The 27,372-nt window shown below is 60.9% G+C and overlaps 1 protein-coding gene across 1 annotated transcript; it reads right to left on the bottom strand.

Moving 5' to 3' along the window:
• Window positions 1-729: 729 nt before the first annotated feature.
• On the bottom strand, window positions 730-27,348 carry ASIC4 (acid sensing ion channel subunit family member 4). The gene is made up of 10 exons (XM_054277674.1): window positions 26,230-27,348; window positions 3,647-3,791; window positions 3,356-3,483; window positions 3,106-3,265; window positions 2,649-2,705; window positions 2,400-2,553; window positions 1,914-2,005; window positions 1,523-1,602; window positions 1,118-1,222; window positions 730-854 (listed from the first exon to the last, which is right to left on the bottom strand). Exons 1-10 carry the CDS (start codon window positions 26,803-26,805, stop codon window positions 735-737), a joined length of 1,617 nt encoding a protein of 538 aa, XP_054133649.1. The 5' UTR covers window positions 26,806-27,348; the 3' UTR covers window positions 730-734.
• Between the last annotated feature and the right edge of the window lie 24 nt (window positions 27,349-27,372).

The raw sequence follows: 27,372 nt of genomic DNA on the forward strand, positions 1-27,372 counted from the left end.
GGAGTGGCAGGGGGAGTCACAGTGCAGGGGTCTGGCTGGGAACGGTGATGGAGGGGCTGCAGCCCTGAGAGACTGCATGAGGTTGGGCAAGGGTGGGCAGATGCTTAGGGGAGTGTCACAGTGGTGGTGGTGGTGCCAGGGGTCAGGGTGGTGCCATGCAGGTGTGGCTGCAGTTGGGGTGTCCCTGGGCTGGCCACGGGGGCCATGCTGCTCAGAGGGGTGCCCTGCAATGCTGCACTGCCCTGCAGCAGGAAGGGAAGGAGGTGGTTCCCAGGCAGAGGGAAGCTGTTCCAGGCATGTCTCTCTCCTAGGGAAAACCATGCAGGGCAGAGGCCACCACCCAGGAGGGGTCAGCAAGGGAGGTCTTGGAGGGGCTCACAGGAACCTCAGCTTCCCCCTTCACGCTCTGCAGCACCAGGGCCTCTCTGGCCCACACCTGCTGCTCCCCCAAACTCCCCTGGCATGCCCATCGCCCTCCACGCTGTGTGCTTGAAACTGGGCTGAGCCCACGTGCTAGGGGCAAGCAGAGGGGACAGGCAAAAGGGCCAGGGGGCTGCCCCAGTGCCGGGGCTGAGGCAGCTCCAGTGGCATCACTGGGGGCGAACGGTGTGGCTGGTCCTGGCAGTGGGGTGGGGGAGGCAGGGGCCTGTGCCCACCGCACCCAGTGCCACGGTCCCTCTCCATAACGCTGGGGAGGGGGGTGACAGGGGGCTGCCCCCCAAACCCAATCTTGCCTAGCAGGCGAAGTCCTCGAAGACTCCCTGGTGAGGGTAGTGGTGGCGGTGGTGGTGGTTGGGCAGGATGCCCGTGTTGTAGGCGCCCTCCACGTGCCGACCCAGTGTCTCACAGGGGCTCTGTGGGGAAGCAGGCATTAGGGTGGGCACAGATTCCATGCATCCTGCCACCTCCCTAGTCCTCCCACCCATCACAGCCTGTCCGCAGGAGCTCCCCAGGGGACACCCAGCTCCCTGCCCCCCTGGGACTGCTCTGACTCTGCAGCTTGAAGGCACCAAATGCAGAGCCACACAGACGGGATGATGTGCCCTCCCCATGGAGGGAGACACATGGCCAGGCCCCGTTCTCACAACCTCCAGGCAGCCCAGCCCTGCAGGGGTACCTGGTCCTTCATCTCCTCCAATCCCAGTGTGGCGATGCTGCCCGAGGGCTTCTTCAGAGGTGGCTTGGAGCGGCGCAGGACCCGGCTCACCTTATCTCGGATCACCTGGGTGCAGATGGGGGGTCAGACCTAGACCTGCACACAGGTAGCACCCTGTCTACACAGAACTGCTGCCTGCTCCTCTCTCACCCAGGGATAGTGGGACAGTACCTTGGCACACCCCCTCCCTGTCCTCGGGTCACTGAGGAATGCAGAGGGACCCATTCTCCTCCCACTGCCTTCCTCCGGGTGTTCCCTAATTTGGGGGCTGCTATAGCCCTCTGGGGTGGCCACATATTTTACACCCTCCCCAGGAAGCCTGTCTCTGTACCCACTGCTGAGACACATCCCTGAAGGCTAACACACCTCATAGATGTAGTCCAGGATCTCCAAGATGGTGAGGATGCTGGCACCGATGAACAGGCCCATCTGCCCCCCAATGTCCCCTGGGGAGGAGGAGGGGAAGATGGTCACCAGGAGATGCTGTGCAGCCCACTGGAAGCCTGGAGTGGGCCAGCAGGGCAGTGCCAAGGCTGCCAGATGGTGGGGCACAGAGCAGTCATGGGGGCAGGGTCAGCAGGACCGAGGGCATGGGGAACATGCAGGATAGGGGACAGTCAGCAGTGTTCCACCCTTCAGCCAGCCTGCGTCTGGCTGCTGCTCTGTGTGATCCCTTCCCCTCCAGACCCTCATCTTCCCAGGGCTGGGACCCAGAGCTCCGCGCCTTAGGGCCCCAGAGGAAGGTGAGGGGAGTCACCGAGAAGCCCAGCAAGGTCATAGGCTTTCTTCTGCTCAATGGCTTCGTAGTTGAGCGCCTCAAAGAAGATGTCCAGCACCAGGAAGTTCTCCCTGTGGGGACATCATTGTGCTGAGCAAAAAGGGCTGATCTGGACCCTCCTTCATCACTTCCCACAAACCTCCCGTGTCCCCCAGCCCTCCAGCTCTCAGGTTCTCCCAGATGCTCCCATGGCCCTCATGAATATTTGGGCTGGTGCAGTGGGGACATGGAGGGGACATGTCCCAGGCCAGGAGAGACAGTGGGGTGGGCAGGTGCTGGCAGGAGGGCTGGGAAGATTGGACAAGTTGGGAAGAAGCTCTAGTGAAAACACCCGTGCACAGAGGATGCTGCGAAACCAAGTATGCCAGGACCCTCTCCCTGCATGCTGCCAGGAGTGGAGTGGAAGTTCCCCAGGTCCCCAGCCCCCTGCCCATGCCCTGGAATACCCCAGTGCTGGCAACTCACCGAATGTAGGTCTCGTTCTTGTTGTACTTGCGGGCGAGGTAGCGCGCCGAGCCCTTGTTGGGGATGCGGACCATGGAGATCTCCTTGCCATAGCGTGTCAGGTTGCACGGTGTGGGGCAGCTGCAGCGCTCCTGGCTGTCCTCCACTGCTGCGTCTGGGGGCAGACGCCCATTGGCACAGGCACAATCTCCAGCCCCCTCCCCGGGGCACTCAGCCAGCCCCTAGATGCCCACCCACTGCCTCACCTACCCAGTGTGTGGTCAGCACACTCGATGTACACATTAGGGGAGCAGATGGACTCATTGCCTGTGGAGAAGCAGTGGTTGGGAGGGGGGGAGTCCAGTCAGATTCTGCCCCCCCACTCTTAACTCACTCCCTTGGAGGTAGTGCAGAGGGCAGGGTGCAAAGAGAATGGGGATGAGTGACCCTTGGGTGCAGGCTGGTTGGGGCAGATGTGGCCCAGGTACAAGGCAAACAGGGAAGGTGCTGACCTGTGGTGTAAGGAGGGTAGGACAAGGGCTGACCCAGCATGTGGACAGGATGGGGTGGTCCCTGGGTGGAGAGAGATGGGGCCAGGGGAATCCTTGGGTAGAGAGTGTTGGGGCAGAGGTGATCTTTGGGTGCAGACTGCAGGGAGTCGGAGCAACCCCAGCAACCCCAGCTGGGGCAGTGGGGCGCCCCTCACACCATCATGCACACCCCTCACCTGGCATATGGACCATGCGGCAGTGGCAGCTCTGCACCACGGCCTCCTTCTCACACTGGAGGCGGCAGGCAGCGATGCTGTAGGTGTCATAGCCAGGCAGCAGCTGCTCCCCCTGCATGCTGGCCCGGCAGTTCCCCCACGGCTGTGGCAGGTAGGTGAGCTGTTGGGGTGAGAAGGGCATTGCTACAGGGCTGTGCTGGGCTGAGTGCCAGCAGGCACTACCCCGGGGCTGTGGGGCATCCCGCCTTACCCGCTGCTCCTGGCAGGACACAAAGGTCTGGAAGCCAGGCGAGACACCAAAGCCCAGCTGATGGATATAGGGTGGCTCGTCCTGGCTGTGGATCTGGACCCGGATGCCAGCTTCAAATGATGTCTCATCTATGGGAGTACAGAGGTGCTGCATGCCTGCACTGGCCCATCACCTGCACCCCTCTGATGCCCTGCTTCATCCATAGTCCCCTCACAGGGTGCTCTGCTTGCCCAGCAACCTGCATCCTAGCACCCATCACCTGTGCCCTGCCTGAGCCATAGCCCCACTTACTGGTCTCTCTCCAGATGGGCAGGTACTCTTCCTGCTGGATGTCCAGCATGATCTCCAGCCCGTTGCCCATGCCACCCTGGCGGGTCACACGTGGATTCCTCCGATCCCCATTGAAGGTGTAGCACTTCCCATAGCGTGTGTAGACCTGGGGATGGAGAGAGCAGTGGTAAGGGAGCAGGCAGGGATCTGGTCGAGCATTCTGCAAGCAGGATGAGGTCCAGAAACTCCTTTTTGATTCCAAGGAGGTGATGGAAGGAAGGTACAGTCTTTCATGACCTTTGGAAAAGCTCATCTCAGCCTGACTCCCTACTGTACCACTCCTCCACCCTTGCTGGAGGGGGGGTGAAGCATCATTCCCAGTAGCCATGGGGCATCCCAGCTGTCCTGCACCTTCCAGCAGGGAACTCACGGGAGTGAAGTGCTGGGGGCCACAGCGCTCTCCCTGAAAGCGACACTCCACCAGCATGTCCTCGATCTGGTGGCCCAGGCGGTGAAAGAAGCTCTGCATGGTGCGCTCGGAGCGGCGGGGCGGCAGGAAGCGCGAGTAGTTGGCCAGACGCGTCAGCCAGGCACGCTGGTCCTCCCCCAGCACGGCCAGCATCTCGGGCACCAGCGAGTGGTTCTCCCGGGCCAGCCCCAGCCACTCTCCCACCGAGTAGAGGTCGGGCTTGGTGAGGTGCAGGAAGCGTGCCCGGTTGGGGTTGCAGAGGGTGACAGCCGGGAAGCGGAGCTGGGGTGCCCAGGCGAGGCGTGCGCGGGTGTGCACGGGCCGCGAGAGCAGGTGGTGCAGGCGATCGGCGGCGCCGGTGGCCAGCAGCCCGGCGGAGGCCAGGAAGGCCAGGCTCCAGAGCAGGCGGCGCAGGCGGGACTGGGGCCGGGTACACATGTAGTGCAGCCCGGGGATCCGGGTGGTTCGCAGGATGCCGACAACGAGCTGGGGCGCGCTGCTGTCCTGGGGTGGTGTCAGAACTTCCCCGTCCTGGCAGCAGGCAAGGGGCAGCGGCATGGCTGCATTCAGGGTGGCTCCTCTGGAAAGTGGGCTGCAGACTGCCCCTGAAGCTGCCCAGGGTCCCTGCTCCCCTCCAGGGATCTCCCTCTCCTGGGAGGCTTTTGCTCTGCACCTTCCTGGAGACGAACAAGGCAGGCGCCTTCCTGAGCTGCTTTGGTGATGGGTGAGGGGAGGGAGAGGAGGGGGTTGCTGCAAACACGCCTTTCCCCAACCTGCATTCAGGAATGGAAAATTCCTTCTCGAGCTGGGTCGGGACAGGGGTGTGTGTTGTCTTACCCCAGGCAAGCTGAACTGGCAGCCCCCAGTGTCCCAGCATGGTGGGCATCTCTGTCTGGATAGAAATGACCTGTCTCAGGCACACTGTGTGAACCCTGTGCCTAGGAATGTCATGCTTCAGCTCTTCCTCCTTGTCCCTTGCCATGCATTTCAGTGTCACCACAAAATATTGCCCGGACCTCAAGGGTCCCCAGTTGTGTCTGCTCGGCAGCTGGGTACTCTGCCCCATGGAGGCAGGACAGTGACAGCACTTGGGAGGCCATCACCTGCTGCAAGTTCTGCTTGGGACCTTGTCTACCTTGTACCTTGGTCTCCCTGTCTCTGGAGCTGGGGTCCTCAGTGCATCTGGGCCAGGTGGGGCGGGAGAAGCGAGACTGTGGGTCAGGAGGAGCGGAACCATGGGGTGGGAGGCTGCATGACAACCCACCTGCGCCTGGCGGGTGCTTTGAAGTGACGGGAGGCTGTGATCAGAGCGCAGCAGTGGCGGGGAGGGGGGGGTGGGTGTCTGTACCCAGCTGTCAGCGTGGCTGGCAGCGCCCCGACAGCCTGTCAGCTGCCTTCAAAGCTCAGCACTGTACTCTCCTCAGCCTCTCATCTCCTGCTGCTGCAGCTTCCAGGCACCCACCTTCAGTGCTCACCCAGCGTGGGCTGGCATGGGGAGGGGGTGTCCCTCATGCTCCACAGCTCCAGGACAAGTCAGGGCTACTGGGCCCAGTCAAGAGCAGCATCAGGGCAGGAAAAGGCCAGTGGTGGCAGAAGAGATTGGAACAAAGGGAACTCCTGATGACCTCAGCAGTGACTCCCCAGCACCATCCCTGCCACAGGCCTTGATGCCTGAGCAGCACGTAACTATAGCCATGATGGGGACACGGCCAGGATCCCATCTGGCAGCTTGGTTACGGGTGCTGGAGGACTTCAGGCCGGTCAGAAGCAAGACAGGCCCCGAGGGGGGCGAGCGGAGGCAGCGGGCAGCACCCAAGGGCAGCAGGGCCACACATGCCATCCCTCGCAGGCCGTGCCCGCTGTCCCTCACAGGCCATGCCTGCCGTCCCTCACAGGCCGTGCCCGCTGTCCCTCACAGGCCGTGCCCGCTGTCCCTCACAGGCCATGCCTGCCGTCCCTCACAGGCCGTGCCCGCTGTCCCTCACAGGCCGTGCCCGCTGTCCCTCGCAGGCCATGCCCGCTGTCCCTCACAGGCCGTGCCCGCTGTCCCTCGCAAGCCGTGCCCGCCGTCCCTCACCGGCCGTGCCCGCGGTGCCGGGTGCTCGGCGGGCGCTGCCCGGCAGGGGGCAGCAGCGCCCCGCGCTCCGCGGCCCCGCGCCCCCGCCGCCCCCGGGCCCGGCCCGGCCCAGCCCCAGGGCAGCCCCTGAGCCGCGCCGGGCGGCCGCTGAGCTCTCCGGCCCCTGCTGTACACCCGCCCCCCAGTCCAGCGCTGGAACCATCCCCGGCGCGGACGCTCCGCTCCCTGCACGCTCGGGACCCTGCGGTACCCGCCCTGAGCTGTCCCCTCAGCGCTGTATCACCGCAGCAGCGCCAGGACACGGCTCAGCCCCTCTCTGTGGGGCGGCTGCAGCCGGCTCGGCTCTTCTCTGAGATTTATCGCGGCTGTGAGCGCCGGCGGCTGCCAGCCCGATAACATCAGCCACGGCACACCAGGGCAGCTTCTATATTAGTTTTCTTTAAACGGAGGATAAGCTCCCCAGGCTGGAGAAAATGTCATTTCTGTGAACGCTTCCATCTCGTGTCAGTTCAGACATCTCCGGGCGGCATGGCAATCACCCTGGAGGGGGTGAGGGATGGGGATGGGATGCAGAGGCTGGGGCATATGGGGACAGATCTTAGGGACAGGGACCAGTGTTGGGCAGGATTGGAGGCCCAGGTCCAGCTGTGGTGGTGGCTGTGTTCCAGGCAGGTGGGCACGGCTGTCGGGGAGGGTGAGGAGCAGGGGTGCCCATGGCGTCCAGCTGAGTTACTCACTTGTCGGCTACTGGGGTACTGAGGCCAGCTGTGAAATCACACTGGCGAGAGCACAGCGCAGTCCTGAAGGGCTTTGCCTTTCCAGCATGACAAATCCAATTAGATAACAGGGAGCGCATGAGGAGGAGGAGGAGGAGGAAGAAGAGCAGAGGAGAGCCTGCCTGTACCAGGAACAGGATTTTCTTCCCGCAGCTGACCCAGAAAAATACCTTGCAGGACTGAAGTGCACATGTCCAGCCAAGGATAGCAACTGAGATACAGGCCCTTAGGCACCCAGCTCTGCCTGCTGGGCACCCATGCATGTTGCAGTCTTAGAGCCAGAGACACAGCCTTCCCGTGTTACATGCTGGTCTCCTTGCTCAGCCAGTGCATGCTGGCATCCCCACACCATGCTCACATGCAGGGGAGACCCCATTAGGGAGGTAATTTCTTGACATGATTCCTCATTTTCTTCTCTCTCCCATGGAGACACGCTGACCTTGACAGAAATAGCTGCCTGTGCCTCGGCAGGCAGATCCCAGTCAGTTATTGCTGGGGCCCCTGGCATCTTCTTCCCCAACCCACACAATTCTGGGGGCCCCAAAGTGCCCCCCATGCTCCCAAGACTTGCTTCCCAGCCCCCTTGCTGTGGGGGGCCTTTTGGGAGCAAGATGCTGACTGCCAGCATCCTCATCCTGGCTCACGGCAGCCCACCCGTGAGCACTGGGGGCACGAGGACCAACATCAGGCATTCCCAGTCCCCCATCCCCAGTGCTGCCAGCCCATTGTGCCAGCCTCGAGCTGATCCCAGCTCATGCAGGTATTTCCACGGCTTACACGGCTCCCCATGGTATTTAGCCTCTGGAAGACGACGTTAAACATTGCAGGCAGTGACAAATCCTGATTGCTCTGAGGAGACAAGAGGCCGCACTAAGCTTCCAGCCAAATGTTTTCATGCAAGGGGAACGAGCTGCAACATGTGTGGTGCCAGCGGGGCCTGCTGCTGTGTGCCTGGGCCACCCAGCCCTGCTCCCACATCCCCACGGGGACAGCCAGCCCTGTTCTCACATTCCCACTGGGACATGCAGCTGACGGGCAGGCCCTGGGCATGGGCACACCACACAGGAGCAATCACCCCAGCATAGAAGCACCCCTGAGAACAGTCATCATTGGGGCATAGTGGGGATGGGGACAGGAATGGGAGGACACCAGAGTGCTCCCCACCTGGATTTGGTGGGGATGCCAGCCCAGGGGTAACCTTGAGGGTCATGTCCAGGTACCTAAGCCCAGAGAGCAAATTAGCATGGGCAAGGCTGTGACACAAAGGAAAGCAGCCTCCAAAACCTGAAATTATTTTTCCTGCCTGAGTGCAGGCACCTGGAGCACAGGGATGTTCCTGGACAGGAGACATGGCACAGGAGCTGGGGCCAAACTGGGATGACACTGGTAGAGCTGGGGCAATGGCACACCCAGGCACCCTGCCTCCTGCTCTGCCCCTGCCCCACACTGTGGCCATCCCAGCTCTGCTGGAGCCCCTCCCCATGCCAGAGGCCCCCCCCGAGGCAGCCCCCATCCCCACCAGCCCGCTCCCCCCGCACAGCACAGCCAGCCCCGCCTGGGTGCCCCGGGAGGGAAGCTGCAGCGCTGACGCCAGCATTACAACTGCCCGGGATATGAGATCCGCTTGGATTCAGCAATTTCAACTCATTTCAAGCCCGATTCTGCAGCAATTTTCTGAGCCAGTGGGATGTTTTTGCCACTGCAAACGTCCCTTCTCATGCATGGTCGCACCATTTCCTTTCCCCGTTCCCAGGAGGATTTGGGGAACGGTGCCAGTTTGGCTCGACCCCAGCTCTGGCAGTAGCACAACCATCTCCCACACTAGCAGCCCCTCAGTGCAGCCCCTGCCCCACACGGAGCTGCTGGGATGCCTCCTGCAGGACACACAGGAGGCTCTGGGGCTGCTGCCTCCATGGGGCACCAGGCTCTGCATCCTCAGCCCAAACAGAGCAGGGTACCTTAGGCACAGCACACATAAGTGATGGTTTAGGCTTTTTGTTTCCCCTATCCTGTGAAGGACTAAGCTCTGGAATATCTCCTGCAGCTCCCTGATCTACCTCCAAAGGAAGAGGGAAAACAGTGTGGGGCAAGGGGGCCAGAAGCTGCTGCAGGCATATTCCAGAAAGGCCAGGACCCCTCTGCCACTGCAGCTGTGCCTCTCTCTGTGCTACAGGACAGCCCTTGCCAGCTGAGTCCCCTTGGCTAGGCCCGAGCCAGCAGTGGAGCTGTGGGCGTGTGGGGCTGGCAGAGCCCCTTTCATGCCAAGCAGGCTCGCTGCTGGAATACCAATAGCTCAGCTGTGCTGCAGGCTGTGCTGCTGGCCAGCCAGAGCAGGGGGAGACACCCCAGCCCCGGCACTGGGCAGGGCAAGCATGTCACAACCAGGCTGCTGCCTCAGGGACAGTGTGTAACCCATGTCCTCAGGAACAGGTAGGATCTAGACCAGGGCATCCTGCTCCTGGTTGCTCAGGAGCATAGGGATGCAATGCAAGGCAGAGGGGTGCACCATGCACATGGGCAAGGACACCCTCCCAGAATATCTGCCCAGTACTGCCAGTGGCTGTTAAAGCAGGGGGACATTGGCACCATCCAGCTTTCAGGATCAGCACCTGTGACAGCATCCCCAAATTCATGTGCCAGAGAAAGACCCTTCCCTGCAAACCATTGCCTCAGGAGTCCTGCCCTGGCCAAGCCAGAAGCTGGAGAGAGCTGTGCTGTTCATGCCACATGGAGCCAGGGTGGCTGTGACACAGAGGGGAGTAGCTGGGGACCCCAGCTCCTCATCTCTTGACTTCACTGCACAGGCATGGCAGCACACTGCACACACATGACAGCCTGTTGTAGCAGGGAAAAGTGCCATCATGTGGCTGTGCTTTCTACTCCTGCTGCTCCTGGGGGGAATTTGTCCCAGAATCTCACTCATTTCCAACCTAAATTTATTCACGGCCAGTTTTTACCATTTGTTCTCATGCCAGCATTGTCCCTTAGCTTAAATAGCTCTCTTTCCTCCCTTGTGTTTACTCCCTTGATGTATTTATAAACAGCAATCCTATCCCCTCGCAGTCTCCAGCCTGCCAGCCTTCACGTGCCAATTGCTTCTGGTTTCCTCTCCTGATTCAGCCTCTGCCTGCCTGCACAGCCCGGCTGCCCGGCACAGCATCAGCTCCAGCTCCTCAGCCCTGCCTGCCCAGGGCTCACACACAGCTCTGCCCCTCATTCCACAGCAGCCATGGGGCACCATCCCAAGCCGTTCGGGACTGCTGCCCCAACCAGGGGTAACCTGCCCCCTGCAGATCTCCCGGCGGCTTGTGCCTTCATACAGCTTGTTTTCATTGTAAGAATCCACCAAAAGCGACACCTGGGCAGGTGAAGGAGCCAACGCCAAGGGAATTGCAGAAGATGAAGTGCCAGTTGCCAAGACATGCTGCAGTGCAGGGCAAAGATATGAGGAGGAGGGCGGGCAGGAGCAGTGAAATGAGGGGGCAGGGGCTGGGGAAGTCCAGTTCATCCTGTGGGCAGCCAGAAAACCCCTCTGAGTTGCTGAGCATGCTGCCCACCAACCCTGGTCTCCCCCGTAGTACGAGTGGGGTGCTGGAGCTGCAGAAGGTTTCTGAATGATGTTTCTGCCTCCTGCTTCAGGAGGAGCTCAGGGTCCCCACGGGAAAGACTGCACCAAAGCTGCACCCCCAAAAATGCCACCACGAGTTTGTCGAGCTGCCAAGACACTCCCTAGCTTGGGTTTGGAGTGTGCTGAGCAGCAATCCTGCCATCCCTCTGTGCACCCTCCGGCGCTCTCCAGCCGGCTTCCCACCCTCAGACACCCCCGCGCCGGGCACGCCGCTCCCGGGCACACAGCACAGCACAGCACGCTAGGGATAAGCGCTGGGATGGGCTGCAGCTCAGCCCCCCTGCTGCAAAACCAAACAAAACACTCACATACACGGACAGCAATAATGATGGGTTTGGGTAGCGGGCTCCCCTCGGCACTTGGAGGAGATCCAGCACCACGCACGGTACTGTGCAGACACAGCTGGCCCGTGCCACTTGTCCTCAGGACCAGAGAAGGATCCCCAGCCCTGTGGTTTCACAGAGATGTAGCACTGAGCCCACACGTCTTGCAGGCTGGAGGAAGCAGGGAACATCAAGGATACCGGAAAGCGGGGTATGCCATGTCCCCGGGGCTCCTTTGTGGAGCTTAGGCATCCTCTGTTCTTCGACTGTTGTCACCTCGCAGGAACCCCAGTGCCTCTGCATGGTGCTGGTTGGGCGCTGGTGGCTTTTGGCTGCAGATCCTGGGCACCCCCGGGCCTGTCTTGATCTCCTTCGCATGCGGGGCCCTGCGGGGATGTGGCCCCGCGTCTCCCTTGGCTCCCGGGCAGCGCATCCCCCGGGGACCGCTTCTCTTTGAAAGCAGCCGTACAGGGAGCTCTGCCGCCCGTCCCCAAAGGGTTAACAAGCAATTTCCTTTGCTGACAGCTCGGAGACCGTTCTCTATCGACTGCGGGAGAATAAGAGGGGAGAAGCAGCGAGATAAAAAGGCAGCAGAGCTGGCACCGCCTGCTTAATCCCAGCGTTTAATCTGCTGGGGCAGCGCAGGCAGCCTTATCTCGCCGTCCTTCTGCTGCTCCATCTCATTACTGCTCCCACGGCTGCCGGGAGATGGGGGAGCTGAGCCGAGGAGCGGGGCCCGGGGCAGGGATGCCGCCTGCCGCCCCGCTCAGCAGCCCCCGCTCCTGGCACCGCCGCACCCCCCGGAGCCCGGCCGGAGTGGGGGGAGCACACGCGGGGATGGGCACACAGCCTGCGCCCACAAAGCACGCTGCTCGCGCCAGGCGCTGTCACACGGCCTCGGGGACACGCTGCCAGTGTCACACACTCAGTCACACTGAGCTCCGGTGGTCCAGCCAGCACGATGCCCAAGGCCCCCTGGGCTCATGAAGGATGCAGGGCTTCATGGGGCAGTGCGTGTAGAGCACCCTAGGGTCAGGACAGCAGCCAGGGCAAGGTCACCTTGTTCTGCATGTGCCCTTCCCTCCACCCTCACCCATCCAGGCATCCCCCTGCTGTGTCCCATACCAGGCCTGCTCTTCCCACCAGGCACACCATGGCCACTGTCCCTGGGACACAGCGGCCTGGACCTGGCAGCTCCCGCAGCCTCAGGGCAGGGTTAGGCAGGAGGGGAGGGGGTCCCTCCAGCCGTGGCATTTATCTGTAAATCCACAGCTCTGACACGGTGAAGATGAAGCCTCTGCTCTTGCCGGGTTGTCACGGGGGTTATCCTCCTGCCTACGGATGGGTTTGCACTGATAAGATTTATTGTCACCCTGGCGGAGGTGCCAGCACCTCACTGCCTGCTGCTCTCGCAGGGCTGTGCTGCCTGCCGGGGGGTGTTGTGAGGGGGATGAGCAGCACCTCAAGGAGCAGTTGCCAGTAGAGAGGGTCCCCAAACAAAAGGACAGCCAGACATGACTCTCTGCTCCCCGCTGCCAGGGCTGCTGGGCTCCCTGCCCACCTGTCGCAAGGTGCCTCACACACTCTCTGACCATTTCAGCAGGATGCAGGGGATACTGGTCCCTGAGCTGGACCACGCAGAGCAGAGCACACATCTGTGCTGCCACAGATCTGCTGACAGTGCTGGCATTGCAGCTCCTGTCACAGCTCGGCAGCTTCGCGGCGCTCCTGCACAGTGTGGGGTGATGGGGACTCGTGGGGCTGCTGGGGCAGCCATGTGTGCAGCCACCACAGGCAATATGGCCTGGGTGGGGAGCAGGGGACAGACAGCATCCTGCAGCCTCAATTCAGCACCAGAAGCTGGCAGGGTGGCTATGGGAACCAGGGCTTCATGCACCCCTGTGCTCCAGGGTGACATGGGACGAGCAGGAATACCCTCAAAAGGGGAACTTGGCTCCAAAACACCCTGCTGTGCCATGATCCCTCAGCTGCTCTCTGCTGCCTGCCCCCAGACTATGCTCTCCACCATTGATTTCCCCGGGGCCAGCAGGGATTGCCCTGAGCCACTTGGTGCAACCAGGCAGGGGCTGAACCAGGCTAAATCCCCGAGCAGCAGGAGGGGCAGACACCTGCTAGCATCCTCCCCATCTCTGAAGGCACCACATCAGCCCCACACAGCTCTCCCACCACCCTGCCCCATCCAAACCCCCACCTCCTCCCTTTCTCCTCACCTCCAGCCGCTGACCCCCGACACTGCTGTGGGCTTTGCTCTCTCTGACAACACCAATTTGACTCCAATATGTCAGAACTGAAGGAAACAACATGCAAGCAAACAGCCTGAGTGAGCCCTGGAGGCACCCCATCCTGGGGCCAGGAGGCCAGTGGGGATGATGGTGCAACCCGACAGCACACAGGGAGTCCTAGTGAAGTGGGGTGATCACAGCTCAGTGGGAAAGGGCTCCTTAATAGCTGAGCCCTTTTAGCAGAGATTAGGGAGCTGCACGGCTTTGATCTTTGATTGCCAATTTGCATCTTGAAGGCGCTGGGACCTCATCCAGCCTCAGCGCAGCCCTTTGTGGTTATCTCGTGGCTAATGGATTTGTTCTTAATGCCCGAGCGTGCAGGCTAAAGGCTGATTAAACCCTCTCCGCGGCGCTAAATCAATGGAACAAACATGATAGGGGTTGGCTTTCCCCAGCCTGGGTGCTCCCGGGCAGAGGGGCTGATGGAGAGAGCCCCCGCACCCGGGCACTGACAGGGGATCCCTCCTCGGGGCTGCCGGCAAGGGCAAGAGCTGCGGGTGCTGGCAGGCAGGGACAGCCCTGCAGCCCACGTCCTTCTGTCCCCATTGTCCCCATTGTCTGCTCTCCATGGAGGTGATGGGCTGCGTGTGTCAGGACTCCCAAGGCATCTGCTTCTCCTGCGTGTTTGGGCCACATTGCCCATGTGCTTGTCCTTGGCACCTGCAGGAGCTCCTCAGCTGTCCTCTTCAGCTTGTCCCAGCTCCCAGGGCTTGCTGTGGGAGCAGGGACAGCAATGGGGTAAGGCAACCTGCCCCTGCAGCTGGGGACCTCCTTCTCCCCTCCTTACACCCCTTTGCCTCCCACACAAAGGGGAGCAGCACTGGCAGCTCCCACCTCCTCTCTTCAGACCATTTCCCCTTGCTTCTGCTTGGATTCAGGGCCTCATTCCCAGGACTGTATGCTGCTCCCAGCATTCCATACATCACATGCTGGGAGCAGGTATATCTGTGCACACTTTCCATAATGCCTGAGGTGTCCATTGCATGGCCAGCTTCAGAAAAATACAATTCCCATTGTGTCTGCAGGCAGCGTGAACAGAGGGGTCAAAATGCACCCTGCTCACTCATGCCCCAGGTACAGCTGGTCCTTCATCCTAATCACTGCCTGGGCTGTGGGCCTGGGGATGGATGCTGAGCACGTGAGACAGGCAGGGCTAAAGTTTTGGGGACTAGGAGCTGTGGGGAATAGGAGTGAAGATGAGGGTTGTGTGGCTGCAAGCTGGAAGGAGACTGAGAGCATTTTGCAATTTTGCTTTTTGCAGGGCTCGTGGCATTGGCCCAGCTGCTGCCAGGTCAAAGCTACCTGCAGGTGACAGGAGCCCTGATCAGGGACCTTACTCCAGAGCCCTGCTCCTGTGCTGGAGGGTGACATATGATCTGCAACACAGGTAAGCTCAGAACAGCACCCTGCTGGGCACCAGTCCGTGGGGAAAAGGTGTTGGAAGCCCCCCATGGGCCCCAGACTGTGCCCATGCCAGGCTCAATCTTGGTGAGCAGCTGCCTCAGAGGCAGCTGAGCTGCTGCACAGCATGGAGCTGGTGGGATCACACACTGAGATTCCCATCGGCAAACCTCTCTATTGAAACATCTCCTCTTTGCCAATATTTGCCAAGCACGGGAGATAAAGTGGCTACAAGTCATCAATGCCGGCATTTCAGTCCACTGAGGCTGGCAGTGGAGGGGCAGCCGGGCAGTCAAGCAGCTCCCAGGGGTGGAGGGTCCTGCCAGCTCAGCCCCCCAAGCCCTCTGCAGCAGTGCAAGGAGAGCCAGGATCCCTCCACACTGGTGCACAGCACCTCTGGAGCCTGGGATGGACGCTACTGCCAAGGGCACCACTGCCTCTGCCACCCTGCCCCGGGCATCAGCACAGCCCCCCTCCTGCCAGGACCCCCACCTCTGCACCATGACAGCCATCTCCTCCAGGTCAGCACCTCCCTGAAAGTCTCTCTGCAGCACCAGTGCCCTGCCTCCAGCGCTGGGCATCCACTCCATGTCATCCCAGTGACCCCAGTATCACTGCCCTGCCCTGCCTGCACCACACACCCTTTCTCCCCCTTGCTCCAGGCTGCCTGTGCAGTCTCTGCAGTGGTCCATAAGAGGATGAGACAGGACACAATGCTGAGATACAGCTCCTGGAGGAGAAGCCCAGAGCATTATCAGCACAGGGAGTTAATTAAGGTCATGTCAGGCGATAAGGAAACAGGATGTCAGAGCAGCCGCAGCAGTACAGGGGGGTCAGAGCCTGAAAAACTCCCTCTGAGAAGCAGCTCCACTGAGATGTGATCAGCCAGGTGCTCGGGGACAGAGCAGCTGTCATGGCCACACAGGCAGGGCTCCCTGTATGGCACTGTACATGCCGTACCATGCCCAGTACAGGATAGAATGGGATGGGCTGAAATGGGATGGGGATGGGGATTGGGATGGGGATGGGGATGGGCAGGAGGCCTGGTAATACACCATTTCCTGGGCCAGGAGAGCCTGCTGAACAGCCTGGTTACTTCCTCCTGTCCTTATGAAGAAGCAATGCATCTTGGTGTGACCAGTGTCATGCCAACAGGGCAGGAATTACTGTGAACCCCTGCCCATAATTAGCACATGTAATTGCAGACACTCTCTAATTAGCAGGATCTCAGAGCTGGGTATGGCAGACTGCTTGACAGCGCTTGCATTGCTCCTGCCTCAGACTGTTCACCCTCCTGCTCAGTGATGACTTCACCCCCGAGCCAGGCAGTGCCATGGGGCTGGGAGAGCCAGGCTGACCTGGCATGGCACACCACAGTCACAGCAGGGTGGTGGGAGCAGGCTGTGGACAGGGGGACAGGCATGGGGGACACACTGCCACTGCAAATCCATCTTTCCTGCACAAATTGCAGCACGACCTGTAGCCCTGCCTTGCTGGGCAAGTGCTGAGCTGATGGGACATAATTAACACTTGCATCAATCTCAGCTGGATTTGCATAGTGCCCTCAGTCCTGCGCTGCTCAGGAAGGCAGGCTGCTCCCAGCCTTTCTCAGGGGCAGCAGCACCAGATGCTGGGCTGGCCCTGCCTCCTCTGCAGCAGTCACAGCCCCAGCATGGCCCCTGACTTGCCCCCACATGCACCCTAGCCCTCCTTGCCCCACTGCAGTGGGGACACCTGCAGGCCCCTTCCCTGCCCTGCTCCAGCCACTGGAGCATTGAAGACAGATGGAGATGCTTCTCTGTGCTGTGGTCTCTCCCTCACTCCTTGTGCTATGAAGAAATTGTGGAGACAGCAGCTTGGGAGTGAAGGACGCAGCAAGCTTTGGAGGGCAAAGGGATAAGGCTGAGCTGCAAACACCCCCAGGCAGCTGGGAGGCACGGCAGTGCCCACCTCTGCATGACCAGATGGAGTTTAAGGTCCATGAGAGAAAGGCAGCATCCACAGACAGTGCCTCTTTCTTGGGACACTCAGTTCCCTCCTGCCCCAGTGCTGCTCCCATGGCCCAGGTGAATCCCCCATCCCATCAGTGAAGGGGTCTGGGAGGAAGAAGATCCAGGGGAGGAAAGACCCTGGGGTGGTGGCAGGAACGCCAGGATGCAGGCAGGGACCACAGCCCTCACCTTGCTGCCCTGTGGGTGCACAGGCAGGGGGTAGAGGGACGGGGCAGTACAGGAATGTGCAGGGTGTCACTGACCCCAGAGATGACAGGCTGTGACATATCCTCGTGCAACTGAGCACAATGCCTCTGCATGGCTGCTGACACCACTGACAGCTGCTCCCAGCCCCGTGACACCGCAGGGACCGCCACACTCCAGGCACAGCCGGACTATCGATGGATACAGGGTGAGACACGGGCACATCTCCAGCTCCTGACCCTGCTCACAAGCTCTCTGCAGCCCCTGCCACCGATGTGTTCCACCCCTGCCTGGCCAGAGGACCCAGAGCACCTGCATCACCTGTGGTACCTGCAGCATCTGCTATCCAGCCCACCCTGCACACGGGGATGTGGCCACTGATTGTGACTGTGACCCGAGTGGGGGTCACACTGATTGCAGCTGCCCAGATGAGTGCATCCAGCTCAATCAGAGCTGCACAGCCCTCCTGCATGCCGGGCACCGGGAATTAAACTGCTAATGAGCTGCTGGCTGGAGGGCCGGCAGTTAGTGATTAATCAGAGGCTCTGCTCTGACAAGGCTGTGCCTCCTCTCCCTTCCTGCCCTGCACATCCAAGAGCAAGTGGCCAGCAGTGACCAGGGTGTCTCTCAGACCCTGCTCCCTGCCTGACTCAGCTCTCCAACACAAAGAGGGGTCCCCACCCCCCATGCCACTGGGACACAGGTCCTTCCAGCCACTGGCTTTCCTGTCCCCCAGCTCCTCCTGCACTCACCTCCCCCAAGCTGCCATCAGGTGAGAACCTTTTGTTCTGCTGGAAGAAAACCTGTTGAGCCCAGCTGAGCTCAGCTGATGCTCATCATGTGCAGAGTGTGCTCTCAGCTTCTGTCTGAGAGCCCAGAGATGAGCAAAGTGATCTGGAGAGCATCTGCAGAGGGGCTTCACGAGGGTGGCAGGGGAGGAGCAGCTATGCAGCCAGTGACAGCTCCTGGGGACAGAGCAGGCACATGCAGCAGCCCTGAGCCCAGTGCATCAGGGTGTGGGTCCAGTCCCCTGACCCAATCCAGCAGTGCCATTTTTCACCCTCACCCTCTGCCTTCTACTGGCACAATGGTGGCATGGTGGGTGATGGGGCTGGCAGAGCCCAGCCTGTGCCTGGCACAGCGCAGAGGGCATGGTGGGGGAAGGCTTTGCAATGTGAGCAGGGGACAGCCATCCACAGAACAGCGCAGGGAGCTGCAGGGAAGCTACTTGACCTTGAGCCTGCCTGCTCCCTGCTCGAACCCTTCATGGTCATGGCAGAGTCAGGACAGGGCAGGACCGGGCAGAGGAGTCAGCACCCTCCTGTCCTCACACCCTCCCTTGGCTGTGTGTTGGGGCAGTGCCTGGCAGAGAAGGCCAGGAACCGGCAAGGAGCAGGTTAGAGATGCACGTTTTCCTCTACTGCACAATTAATCATGAGAAGTTTTTCCTCCTTTCGTGCATGAAACAGAATTTGGCAGGGCGCTCTGACCACAGGGACTGGCTGCATGCTCTCCAGTAAAAACCCAGCCACATCTGGCTAAGAAATATCCTCAGAGCATCCCTGTGTGTGCAGGTGGAGAGAGACAATGCTGGGCCAGGCAGAAAAATCCAGCAGGGTTTGGTTCACAGCCCCTCATGTAGTAAGCATCTTCAGCTCCCAGTGTTTGACCCCCCTCCTCATCCCCCAGCACACACATGGCCATGTTGAGTTGTTGGTGCCTTTCTCCCTGCCTGCAGGCCCTGTTATTCCAGTTGTGGACATAAAAATGCCTAGGCAGGGACATCCACCCTGTGGCAGCATTCCCTGTCTGAGCTCTCATCCCACCCTGCTGCCTCCCCCTGCCCATTCCATCCACAGCCTGACTGGAGCCTCAGCCCATCCTTTGCCAGAGGGAAAGCAAGCTGAAGCCTCCCCAACAGCGTTCCAGTTATTTGTTATTGGAAAACGGGGGAAATACGTTTTTCTACAATTATTGTTTTTTCCACCTGACTGGCTGCAAACTTGTTAATTTTTTTCTTTAATGTGTGAACAGTGTCGACGGCAGCTGCATGTCAAATGACTCTACGCCCTATCTGCGGGTCCCTGGCTGGCTTTCAGCACTCGCACCGCAAACATTGCCTTCTATAAATAAAGGCCTATATCTCATCAATGGCAGAACAGCAGAGCTTTATATAGTCGTCTTACATAAAACCGTCTCTCTTTATGGGCTTCAAACCATTTGCGTCACTTAGTGCAGCTCCGTAAACCTCCTTCTCCAGACACTCCCTCATGGAGGGAGACCCGGCAGGCTGCCCCATGCCCCAGGGAGGAGCTGGGATCCCCTCTCTGCCTGGGGCTGTCCCCCGGTGCCTTGGCAGGGCCAGGTGGCAGCTGGGTCCTTGTTCCCCTGCCCCACAGCCTTGGCATGTGCCTCCCTCCAGCCCGCCCAGCCTTGGCACCAAGTGCCAGGATGGCAGCCGGCACTGCCAGGCACTCCAGAGCTTGGGGATGGCTGGCCAAGGGCCAATATCACTCACCCTGCCCTTGTGACCCTGTCCCTGACACCTGCCCTGGGGCAGCACAGTCATGGATGCTGGGAGGTGCTGTTCTGTCCTCTGTCGCTTGGGAATCAGGGACCTGAGGGCGCAGGGTGACTGGGGACACGGTGCCAGGTGGGGGGACAGACCAGCTCACAGCAGCTCTAACTCTGACATGCAGAGAGCACAAGTCTGGCCATGGCTTTCAACCCCACTGCCCAGTGAGCGTCTGTAGCGCAGGATCCTGGGGGCTGCCCCCATGGCCACAGGTCCCAGCCCCAGGCTCCTGCAGTCCCCAGGGCCCCCGGCTCCATATGGCAGAGCCTTCCCTCCGGCTCGCCGCAGGCGCCTCCTGCACGCAGCGATGGATCGTGGGGGGGGTGGCGAAGGGAGTGGGGGTGCAGAGACTCCTGTTGGGGCTGCAGCAATGCCGGCCTGCAGGAGGCAGCCCACACCCCTTCTGGGACTCGAGGAGCCGGGGGTTGTACGGGGGGGAGTGACAGAACTGCAGAGACCGTGGTGACAAGCCTCCCTTTACCTCCATGACATCCCAGCTGACTAGCCCAGGTGGCTGGAGCCAGAAGGAGACAGGGATACAACAGCATCATGGCACTGGAGCCTGTGGTGCACTCTGACTCATGGCTGTCCCCACTGCTGTCCAAGGGACCCCTGCCACAGCTGGCACTGGCAGAAAGGATGGGGCCACAGTAATGCCCTTCAGCACTGGGGACACATGGCACCCATCCATCCCGCTGGCACAGGGCACCTGCACCCCAGCCCGTCCTGCCCCATGCCCAGCCAGTCATGCAGCACCCCATGAACCCCCCTGCCCCATCTGCCAACCTGCCCCCTCTCAGCCCCACTGCCCCGTGTCCCCACTGCCCCATGGTCCCACAGGCACCAGCCAGCACCAGCTCCTGGAGCCAATCCCCTCTGCTATCTTGTCCCCATTCCTCTCGTAGCCATCCGAGGTGCCCAGCCCCCCTGCAGCCAGCAGTGCCCCACAGTCACCCCACGGGTGCCCTGGCCCCAGGGGGCAGCAGTGTCCCCCCTCCCCTCAGCCTGGCACGTGGGCCCAGCCTCGCGGCACGTCCCACATCCCTGGGGAGACACACCAGGCGCGGGCGTCCTGGCCGCTGGCTCCCCCCGTATCACAGACAGGCTTATTAAGTGTGTGATATTAAATTACCCAGATAAGAGCATAAGAGCTTTTAAAGTCAATTCATTAAATATAATTATGAAGAGAGCTTTTTTATGCTCACGGTGATCCGATCTCAATCAGGGAGACGGTGGGAAAGCCGTCGGCTCCTCCAGCATCTCTGCTCCCCCGCTGCGTCGCCTCCGCACCCCCCTGCTCCCCCGCCTCACCCCCTCCTGCACGGAGCTGGCACCCACCACCATGGCCCTTGATGCCCGCCCCACTGCCCTGGCACCCTCTCTGCAGTGCTGCTGCTGGTGTCAGTGCCACCCCACATGGATGGAGGCAGGGGGGATGGTGGCATGGGGGTTTGCTAGGCAAAGGGAGGGGAAGGGGAGGGAATGGGTGGGAGATGGCTGGGGCAGTGGCAGAGGGGTGGAGGGCAGCAGGGTGTGGAGATGCTCAAGTGCAAGAGGCAGGGGTCTGGGAGCTCAGTATGGGTTCTTCCAGCCATGGATCCCCTTGTCCCCATGATCCAGCCCTTCACTGTCCCCTGCAGACCGGCCTCCTCAGACACCTAAGGATGCATCCCCACTACCCAGGCGAGAGGAGTGCATGCTTGCCTCCCATCCCACATTCATTAATGGCACTTTGTGACCAATGAGTACCTGCCAACCAGGTGGCACTTGCCCTGACCCACGGCTGGATCCCTCATGTGCAGCCCAGGTGGCTGCATGCCAGGCCTTTGCACCAGGCACCCCTCTTGCTCCATGCACCCACAGCCCAGGGTGCAGCTGCACTTGGGGCTGTTCCCAGATTTATTGGGGGAATCCACGAGGAAGCAGTGGTCCCAAAGACACCTCATGACCCCCCCAGCAATAATATCTTCCCAACCATCTGAAAGAGAGATTGCCAAGATGCCTGCTTGTCCCCTTGTCACCCCTCCCCACTGTCATGAGGGACCTTGCAGTGACATCCCTAGGTGCAGCCGACCCCTTGTTCTCCCACCACAGTGTCCCAAAATCCCATTATCCCCAAATCCACACGCTTGCTGCCAGAGCCCAAGCACCTGGAACACGGAGCAGCAGCATGGCTGGCAGGGAGTGAGGTGGGCTCCACACTGGGGTCCCTGCAGAAGGCTTCGGTGGGGGCTGGTGGGAGCAGCTACCCGCTGCTGGGAGCTGCTGGACTGACATTTATTTTTAGACGTGAATTGTATAAATTAGCATTTCTCAGCGGATTAAGCAGCAGGAATTGTGTAAAATTAAATGGCAACGAATTGCATTAAAGTCCCCCGTTTTCTGGCACAAACTGCGCCTCGAGCCGTGCCCAGGCGGCTCATGTGTAACAGCGCCGGAGATGGCGCTGCGCTGCTCCGGACAGCAGCCTGCACTGCCCGGGACACAGGGCTGGAAATGCACAGGCACAGCGGCCAGACTGCGAGGATGGAGGGCTCCAAATGGGCTGTGAGCCCCTGGGTAGCCGGTTCAGGAGCTGGGCTGGGACTGCAGGATGTGGATGCAGTGAGTGGAGTGCTGTGACCCAGATGGGCACAGATGGGCTCAGCTGAGCGGCTCACGGGCATGGGATCAGTGAGGGATGCTCCAGCCTCTCCTGGGCACTGACAACACCAGCCCCAGCCCAGCCAGTCCCTGCCAGGCATGGCAGGACACCCATCAGAGTCACAGCCGTGTCACCCTCCAGAGGAGGGGATGCTGTGCTGGGACCAATATGCCACTGCCTGGCCCAAGAGCCACTCTGTTCCACTCTGTACCTGGAGCCCACTGAGCAGCTGTGGGAGGCACAGCTCTGCACAGGAGTACAGGGAAAATGGAGTGGCTGAATGCCAGGGGCTGAGCAGGCACCAGGCAGGGCAGGGCAGGTGAAAAACAATCAGTCCATCTCTTTTACCCAGTAAAAATAGGTTGAAAATGTGACATTTATTAAGTACGATTCTGGTGGAAAGGTCAGAGAGTTCCCAAGTCAGGAACAGTGGGAGAGCCTTGCTGGAGGAGGCGACAGCCTGCTGCCCCCGCCCACCCCCTGCACCAGGATCTCCTGTGTGCATGTGGAATGCAGCTGGGGATGTTGCCCGTCTCAGCACAGGGCTTCCCCCTCTGGGGTCTGCATGGGGCGCTGGGGACATCCCTCTCACAGCCCGAATCCCGGGCAGGCAGGAGGCCTAGCATGGAGCGCCGGGGCCGCTGCCAGCTCCGAGAGGCACTGCCAGCTCTCAGCAACCTCCCTGCTCCCCCCCAGCTTCCAGCCCCGGCACAACTGGCTTCGGCAGCCACACATCACAAACAAAAGGCTTTTGACAACGAATGAGGTTTTGAGAAAGGCACTGGGCTCCTTCCCGGCCGCGAGAGCGGAGGCTCCTGCTGCAGCCACTGCCGGCAAACAGGCGGGATGCTGCTGCCAGCTGAGGGGGCCCCTCCATGTGCTTCTTCCCGCAGCCCCCAGACTCCTGCACACCCCATCTGGCTGTACCCCCATCTCCAGAGCACTGCCGGGAAGGCTCCCTCTTGCCTCAGGGCCACCTGACGTGGCCAGAGCTGGCCTCGGGCTGTGGCTGTAGCGGGGTGCCAGGCAGGGAGGATAGGGGGATGCAAGGCACCCATGGCAGCTCAGCCCCAGCCCGGTGGGGACACTTCCCAGCCTGCTGCTGAATGGCATGTAAAGAGCACCATGGATCTCCTGCACCAGCACCCTCAGCTCTGCAGCTGCACTGCCCAGCCAGCAGTGCTCCCCACCAAGGCACCCATGGGACAGCGTGTTAGCGGGCACTGGGCAGTGCCCCGAGCCCTGCAGGGCCTGGGGGCTGTGCAGCACGGTGGGCACAGCTCTGTGGGTCACAAGAGGCTCTCCAAGGCTCCAGCACGGCCCTCCAGCAGCCGGCACGGGGCACATTTGTCAGCGGGGCTGCAGGGAGCCTCGCTGCGGCTCAGGGTTGTCCCTGCCGCTGGGGAGATTTACAGCCCAGCCAGGCTTTATTACATGGAAGATGCTTACGCTGGGGATTTTTTTTTTCCCGATAGTTTCTTAATTTGCTGTCCCATAAAGAATGTGGATTTGTGACGTTGAATAGGGGAAGATCATTTAGCACTCACGGCTCTTACTTAAAGGATCCGCACGAGTTATTTATTGAGCGTGCACGGGCTGCAAGCGGCAGTGTGAGGGGACATGCTCCAGCCCTGGCACTGCTCCTGCTCCTGGACAGGCAGTCGGTGGCAGCCCCACAGCCTGGCCACTCTCGTGCTGAAAAACTTCCAGCCTCTGGACAAAGTGCACCTCGTGCCAGGAGGGAAGGAAAGACTCCAGCACTCCTGCAAGCATGGCTGCAGGGAAAGCTCCTTCCCTTCTCCAGTGTCACTGGGGGACAGCCTCTGCTACACAGGCTGCTCACTGTGGGCTCGGTGCCCTGGGATCCCAAGCCATTTGCCCTACTGGGATGTGCTGCAGTCTGGGAGCCCCCCATCACTGCTAGGACATGCTGTGACTCACACTCGCCCACAGCAGAGCAGATACAAAAGCTTTCTGAACATGAAGGCTCACATGGGGACCCAGAAATGGGACCAACAAAGCTTGGAGCTCCCCACCACATGAGCAGCCCTCACTGGGGCCACAGCTATGAGGCACAGGAGTACCCAAGCCCACACAGCACAGCTGGGACTCAACCTGCCTGCCAAGAGGCCTGTGTTGTGTTTCAGTCATTCCCAGGAGGCACAAGGGACCGATTTGGCTTAGGGAATGGGAGTAGAAGGTTCCAGCTGCAAATGGTGTGATGCCATGACAGGTCCCACTGTTGCCTGGCAAGGCTTTGGGACATGTTATGTGGCAGAGAGTTGTATCACATCTTCACCATCCCTCCCCACACCCATCTCTGCAGCCTCTCCTGCCCCAGGTTCACCCCTTTGCTGCAGGCAAGTGAGGGGGGACAGGTACACCCCTTTCTGCTGACAGTCCCTGATGCCTCAAAGGCCAGAAATGTTGAGCTGTGGACAGAGTGGGTGGAGGCTTTAGGAGCCCTATACTCCCCTTCTTTGGCCATAAGCCCATGGATCAGCTGGCACTAGCCATGCTTACACCTGAAACCTGCTCCGGTGCAGGGTGCCAGCACACCAGAGCCTGGCTGCCTGAGCCTCCCCAGGACATTCTCGTGAGCAGATGAGGCAGGCAGGCCAGCTGGTCCTGCACGGCCACATGCTGAGAAACTGGGTCCCAGTGACTGTCCTGGTGGTCACCCTGCACTGCCACACAGCTCAGCACATGTCACACACTCTGTCCATGCTGTGGGGAGCCTGCACCGCTCCATCCACCCGAGCTCTGCCCTGCCAACATCACAGTGCGGCTCAGCACACACCAAATCCCATTGCTACGCTGCGCCTCTGCCCAGCACAAGGCTGGGCTCGCTGCCTCCCCCGCAAACCAAAGCTGTGCAGGATCCTCCAGGAGGATCCCAGGGCTGGAGTCAGCATGGCCAAGCCACGTGCAGGACGGTCCAGCACCAGAGCTTCCTGCTCCAAACGCTGCTGAACCACACTGCTCCCCGGCAAACTCCAGCAGCTGGCGTGGAGCAGGCACAGAGCCCAGCAAATCCCCAGGAGGAGGAGTGGGGCTGCCCGCCCGCTGTCCCCCGCTCCTTCTTCCCCCTCCACTGCAGTGTCCCCTGCCACCACCAACCCCCCGCACAGGGCAGCCCCCCCGCAAACTCTCTTTCTCAGGGACAGCATCACTGTGCACATTGAGCAGGCTTTGTACCGATGGGCACGAAGTGAAACGGAACATGCTGCATCAGCCATTTCCAGCCCCACGGAGCCTCCTCTCTTCCCCAGGATCCTGCACAGCCCATGGCATCCCACCCCGCTCCCCGGAACGAGCGGGTCCGGCTGGCAGCGCAGCTCCTCAGAAGGCGGGAGCCAGCTGAGCAGTAGCCCCTGGCAGCCGTAGGAGAGAGGCGGCTCATTTCCAGAGTCATTAAGGTCTGAAAAGGGTCCCATCAGGTATTCCGCCCGTTCAGCACATTTATTTTCCCAAACCACAGCGGGGATTTATGATTCCAGGCTCAATATTGGTGAGAGCTGCACACTGGCGGCGGTCGGCCAGGGGCTCTGTGCCTGGGCAGGCTGGGCGCTGCTCGGAAGAGGCCGTGCTGCCAGTCCCGGGCAGCGAGTGGGCAGCCCCGGGCATCCCCTGCTCGCCCGGCTGTGGCCGTGCCTCCAGAGCGGAGCGGCTCGGCGTTTGTGCTCGCCATGTGCACACGTGCGTGTGCAATGCCTGCAGTCCCCACATTTACACGCATCCCAGCGCTAATCCCGCAAAGGCAGGAGGGTTCCCCTGTGTGCAAAGGGTCTCTGCCGCCCCCCCTGTTCCAGCCCCTCTCGCTGAGTGAAGCACCCCGTGTCAGAGCACTTCGATCCGGGGTAAGGGCAGGCTGGAGCAGGACTCTGTGCCACAGCTTTCCCCCTGGCCGCCGCACACCCACCCTGGGGACCGCTGAACCCTGCTGCTCACCCAGCGCGGCTCCTGCCCGTGAGCCCCTCAGTGACAGACCTGCGACAGCCCAGTCCTGTGGCGCAGAGCCCTGCTGAGAGCTCCCACGGAGGATCCTCTCCCTCTCTCCATGTGAAACTTGGAGGGAAACTCAAACAGAGAGAGATGCAAACTTCAGCAGCCGGAGTGAGCCAGGGAGCCCCGCTCCGGTGCGACGCGGCCGGGTGGGTGCCCCCCGTGCCGGTAGGGGCCCCTAGGGAAGCTGAGCCAGGTGTGCACTCACCACAGTGAAATCGCGGGATGAGCAGTTCTCGCCGCTGAAGTTGCAGCTCTTGAGCATGTCGTCGAGTTGGTGGCCGGTGCGGTTGACAATGTCAGCCATGTCGGGGTCAGGGTAGAGCAAGTCCGTGGCCTTGTGACCGTCCCGGTCCTTGGGGGGCAGCCCGGTCATGTTGGCCAAGTGGAAGATGTCGGCGTCGGTGAGTGCCGAGTGGCGGTAGCGGTTGATGTTGCAGATGGTGATGGCCGGGAACACCATCTCACGAATGGCCTCCTCGTCCAGGGCCACGACGTGGGGGTGCTCCAGGTAGAGCAGCGCCGACTTGGCCGCCTGGTAGAGGAAGAAGGCGAGGGAGGCCAGGAAGGCAAATGCCCAGAGGGTCTGGCGCACGCCCAGCCGTCCCGACCGGCAGATGTGTCCCAAGCCGTGCAGCGTGCTGGTGCTGGCAAAGGTGGCCAGATCCCGGGAGCGGGGCCGGGCAGGCTCCTCGATCAGGCTCTCCTTGTCCCCTTCTTCTTTCTCCTTCTGCTTCTCATCCTCTTCAGCAAATTTGATTTTACACACGATCTCAATCGGCATCTGCCCCGTGCAGCTGGTGTGCCCAGCCAGCGAGCTGCCCCCTGGCACAGGCACCGGCCGAGAGCCCGGCCAGGCGCTGGGAGGGGGTTCGGGTCCCCCCCAAGCCCCAGCACGGCACCGAGAGGGCCGAGCCGTCTCGGGAGGGAAGCGCAGCCCCTCTCAGCAGCTCCGAGCCGCCGCTTCCCTCTTGTCTCACTAGTCGATCGTCTCCTTGTGCCTTCGCTTATCAGCACAAATACAGCTGTCAAAAACCCCTCTCTCTCCTCTCCCTCGCTCTGTCTCTCTGCCTCTCTCCTTCGCTCCTCTCTGGTTAAGACCCCAGCAGATACAGGCAGCATTTAGGCATCATGTGCTAATAAAATCCAGGGAATACTTAATAATTCAAGACATGTCAACATTATTTCATCGTCAAATAAAGAGCAAGCGTCAGAGAAAAGAGGCAGTGTGAAGGGCCCGGCGCCTCCGGGGCAGGGAGCCACGCTGCGCCCTCTCCCCAGCTCCGGCCCCGAAGTGCTGCCGGAGCCACTTGTTTGAATGGCTCGGGAGCCGCCGGAGCCGAGCCGTGCC

The sequence above is a fragment of the Melozone crissalis genome, unplaced genomic scaffold (assembly GCF_028551555.1).
Source record: "Melozone crissalis strain CALT ecotype California unplaced genomic scaffold, PUWL_Pcris_2 ptg000023l_1, whole genome shotgun sequence".
NCBI lineage: Eukaryota > Metazoa > Chordata > Aves > Passeriformes > Passerellidae > Melozone > Melozone crissalis.

Coding starts and splice junctions, on each gene's coding strand:
- ASIC4 (XM_054277674.1), bottom strand. CDS start 26,805: ATGCCGATTGAGATCGTGTGTAAAATCAAATTTGCTGAAGAGGATGAG. Junction 3,484..3,646: donor GCCCATCTGGAGAGAGACCA/GTAAGTGGGGCT, acceptor GTACTCCCATAG/ATGAGACATCATTTGAAGCT. Junction 1,223..1,522: donor TCCTGGACTACATCTATGAG/GTGTGTTAGCCT, acceptor ATCTGCACCCAG/GTGATCCGAGATAAGGTGAG.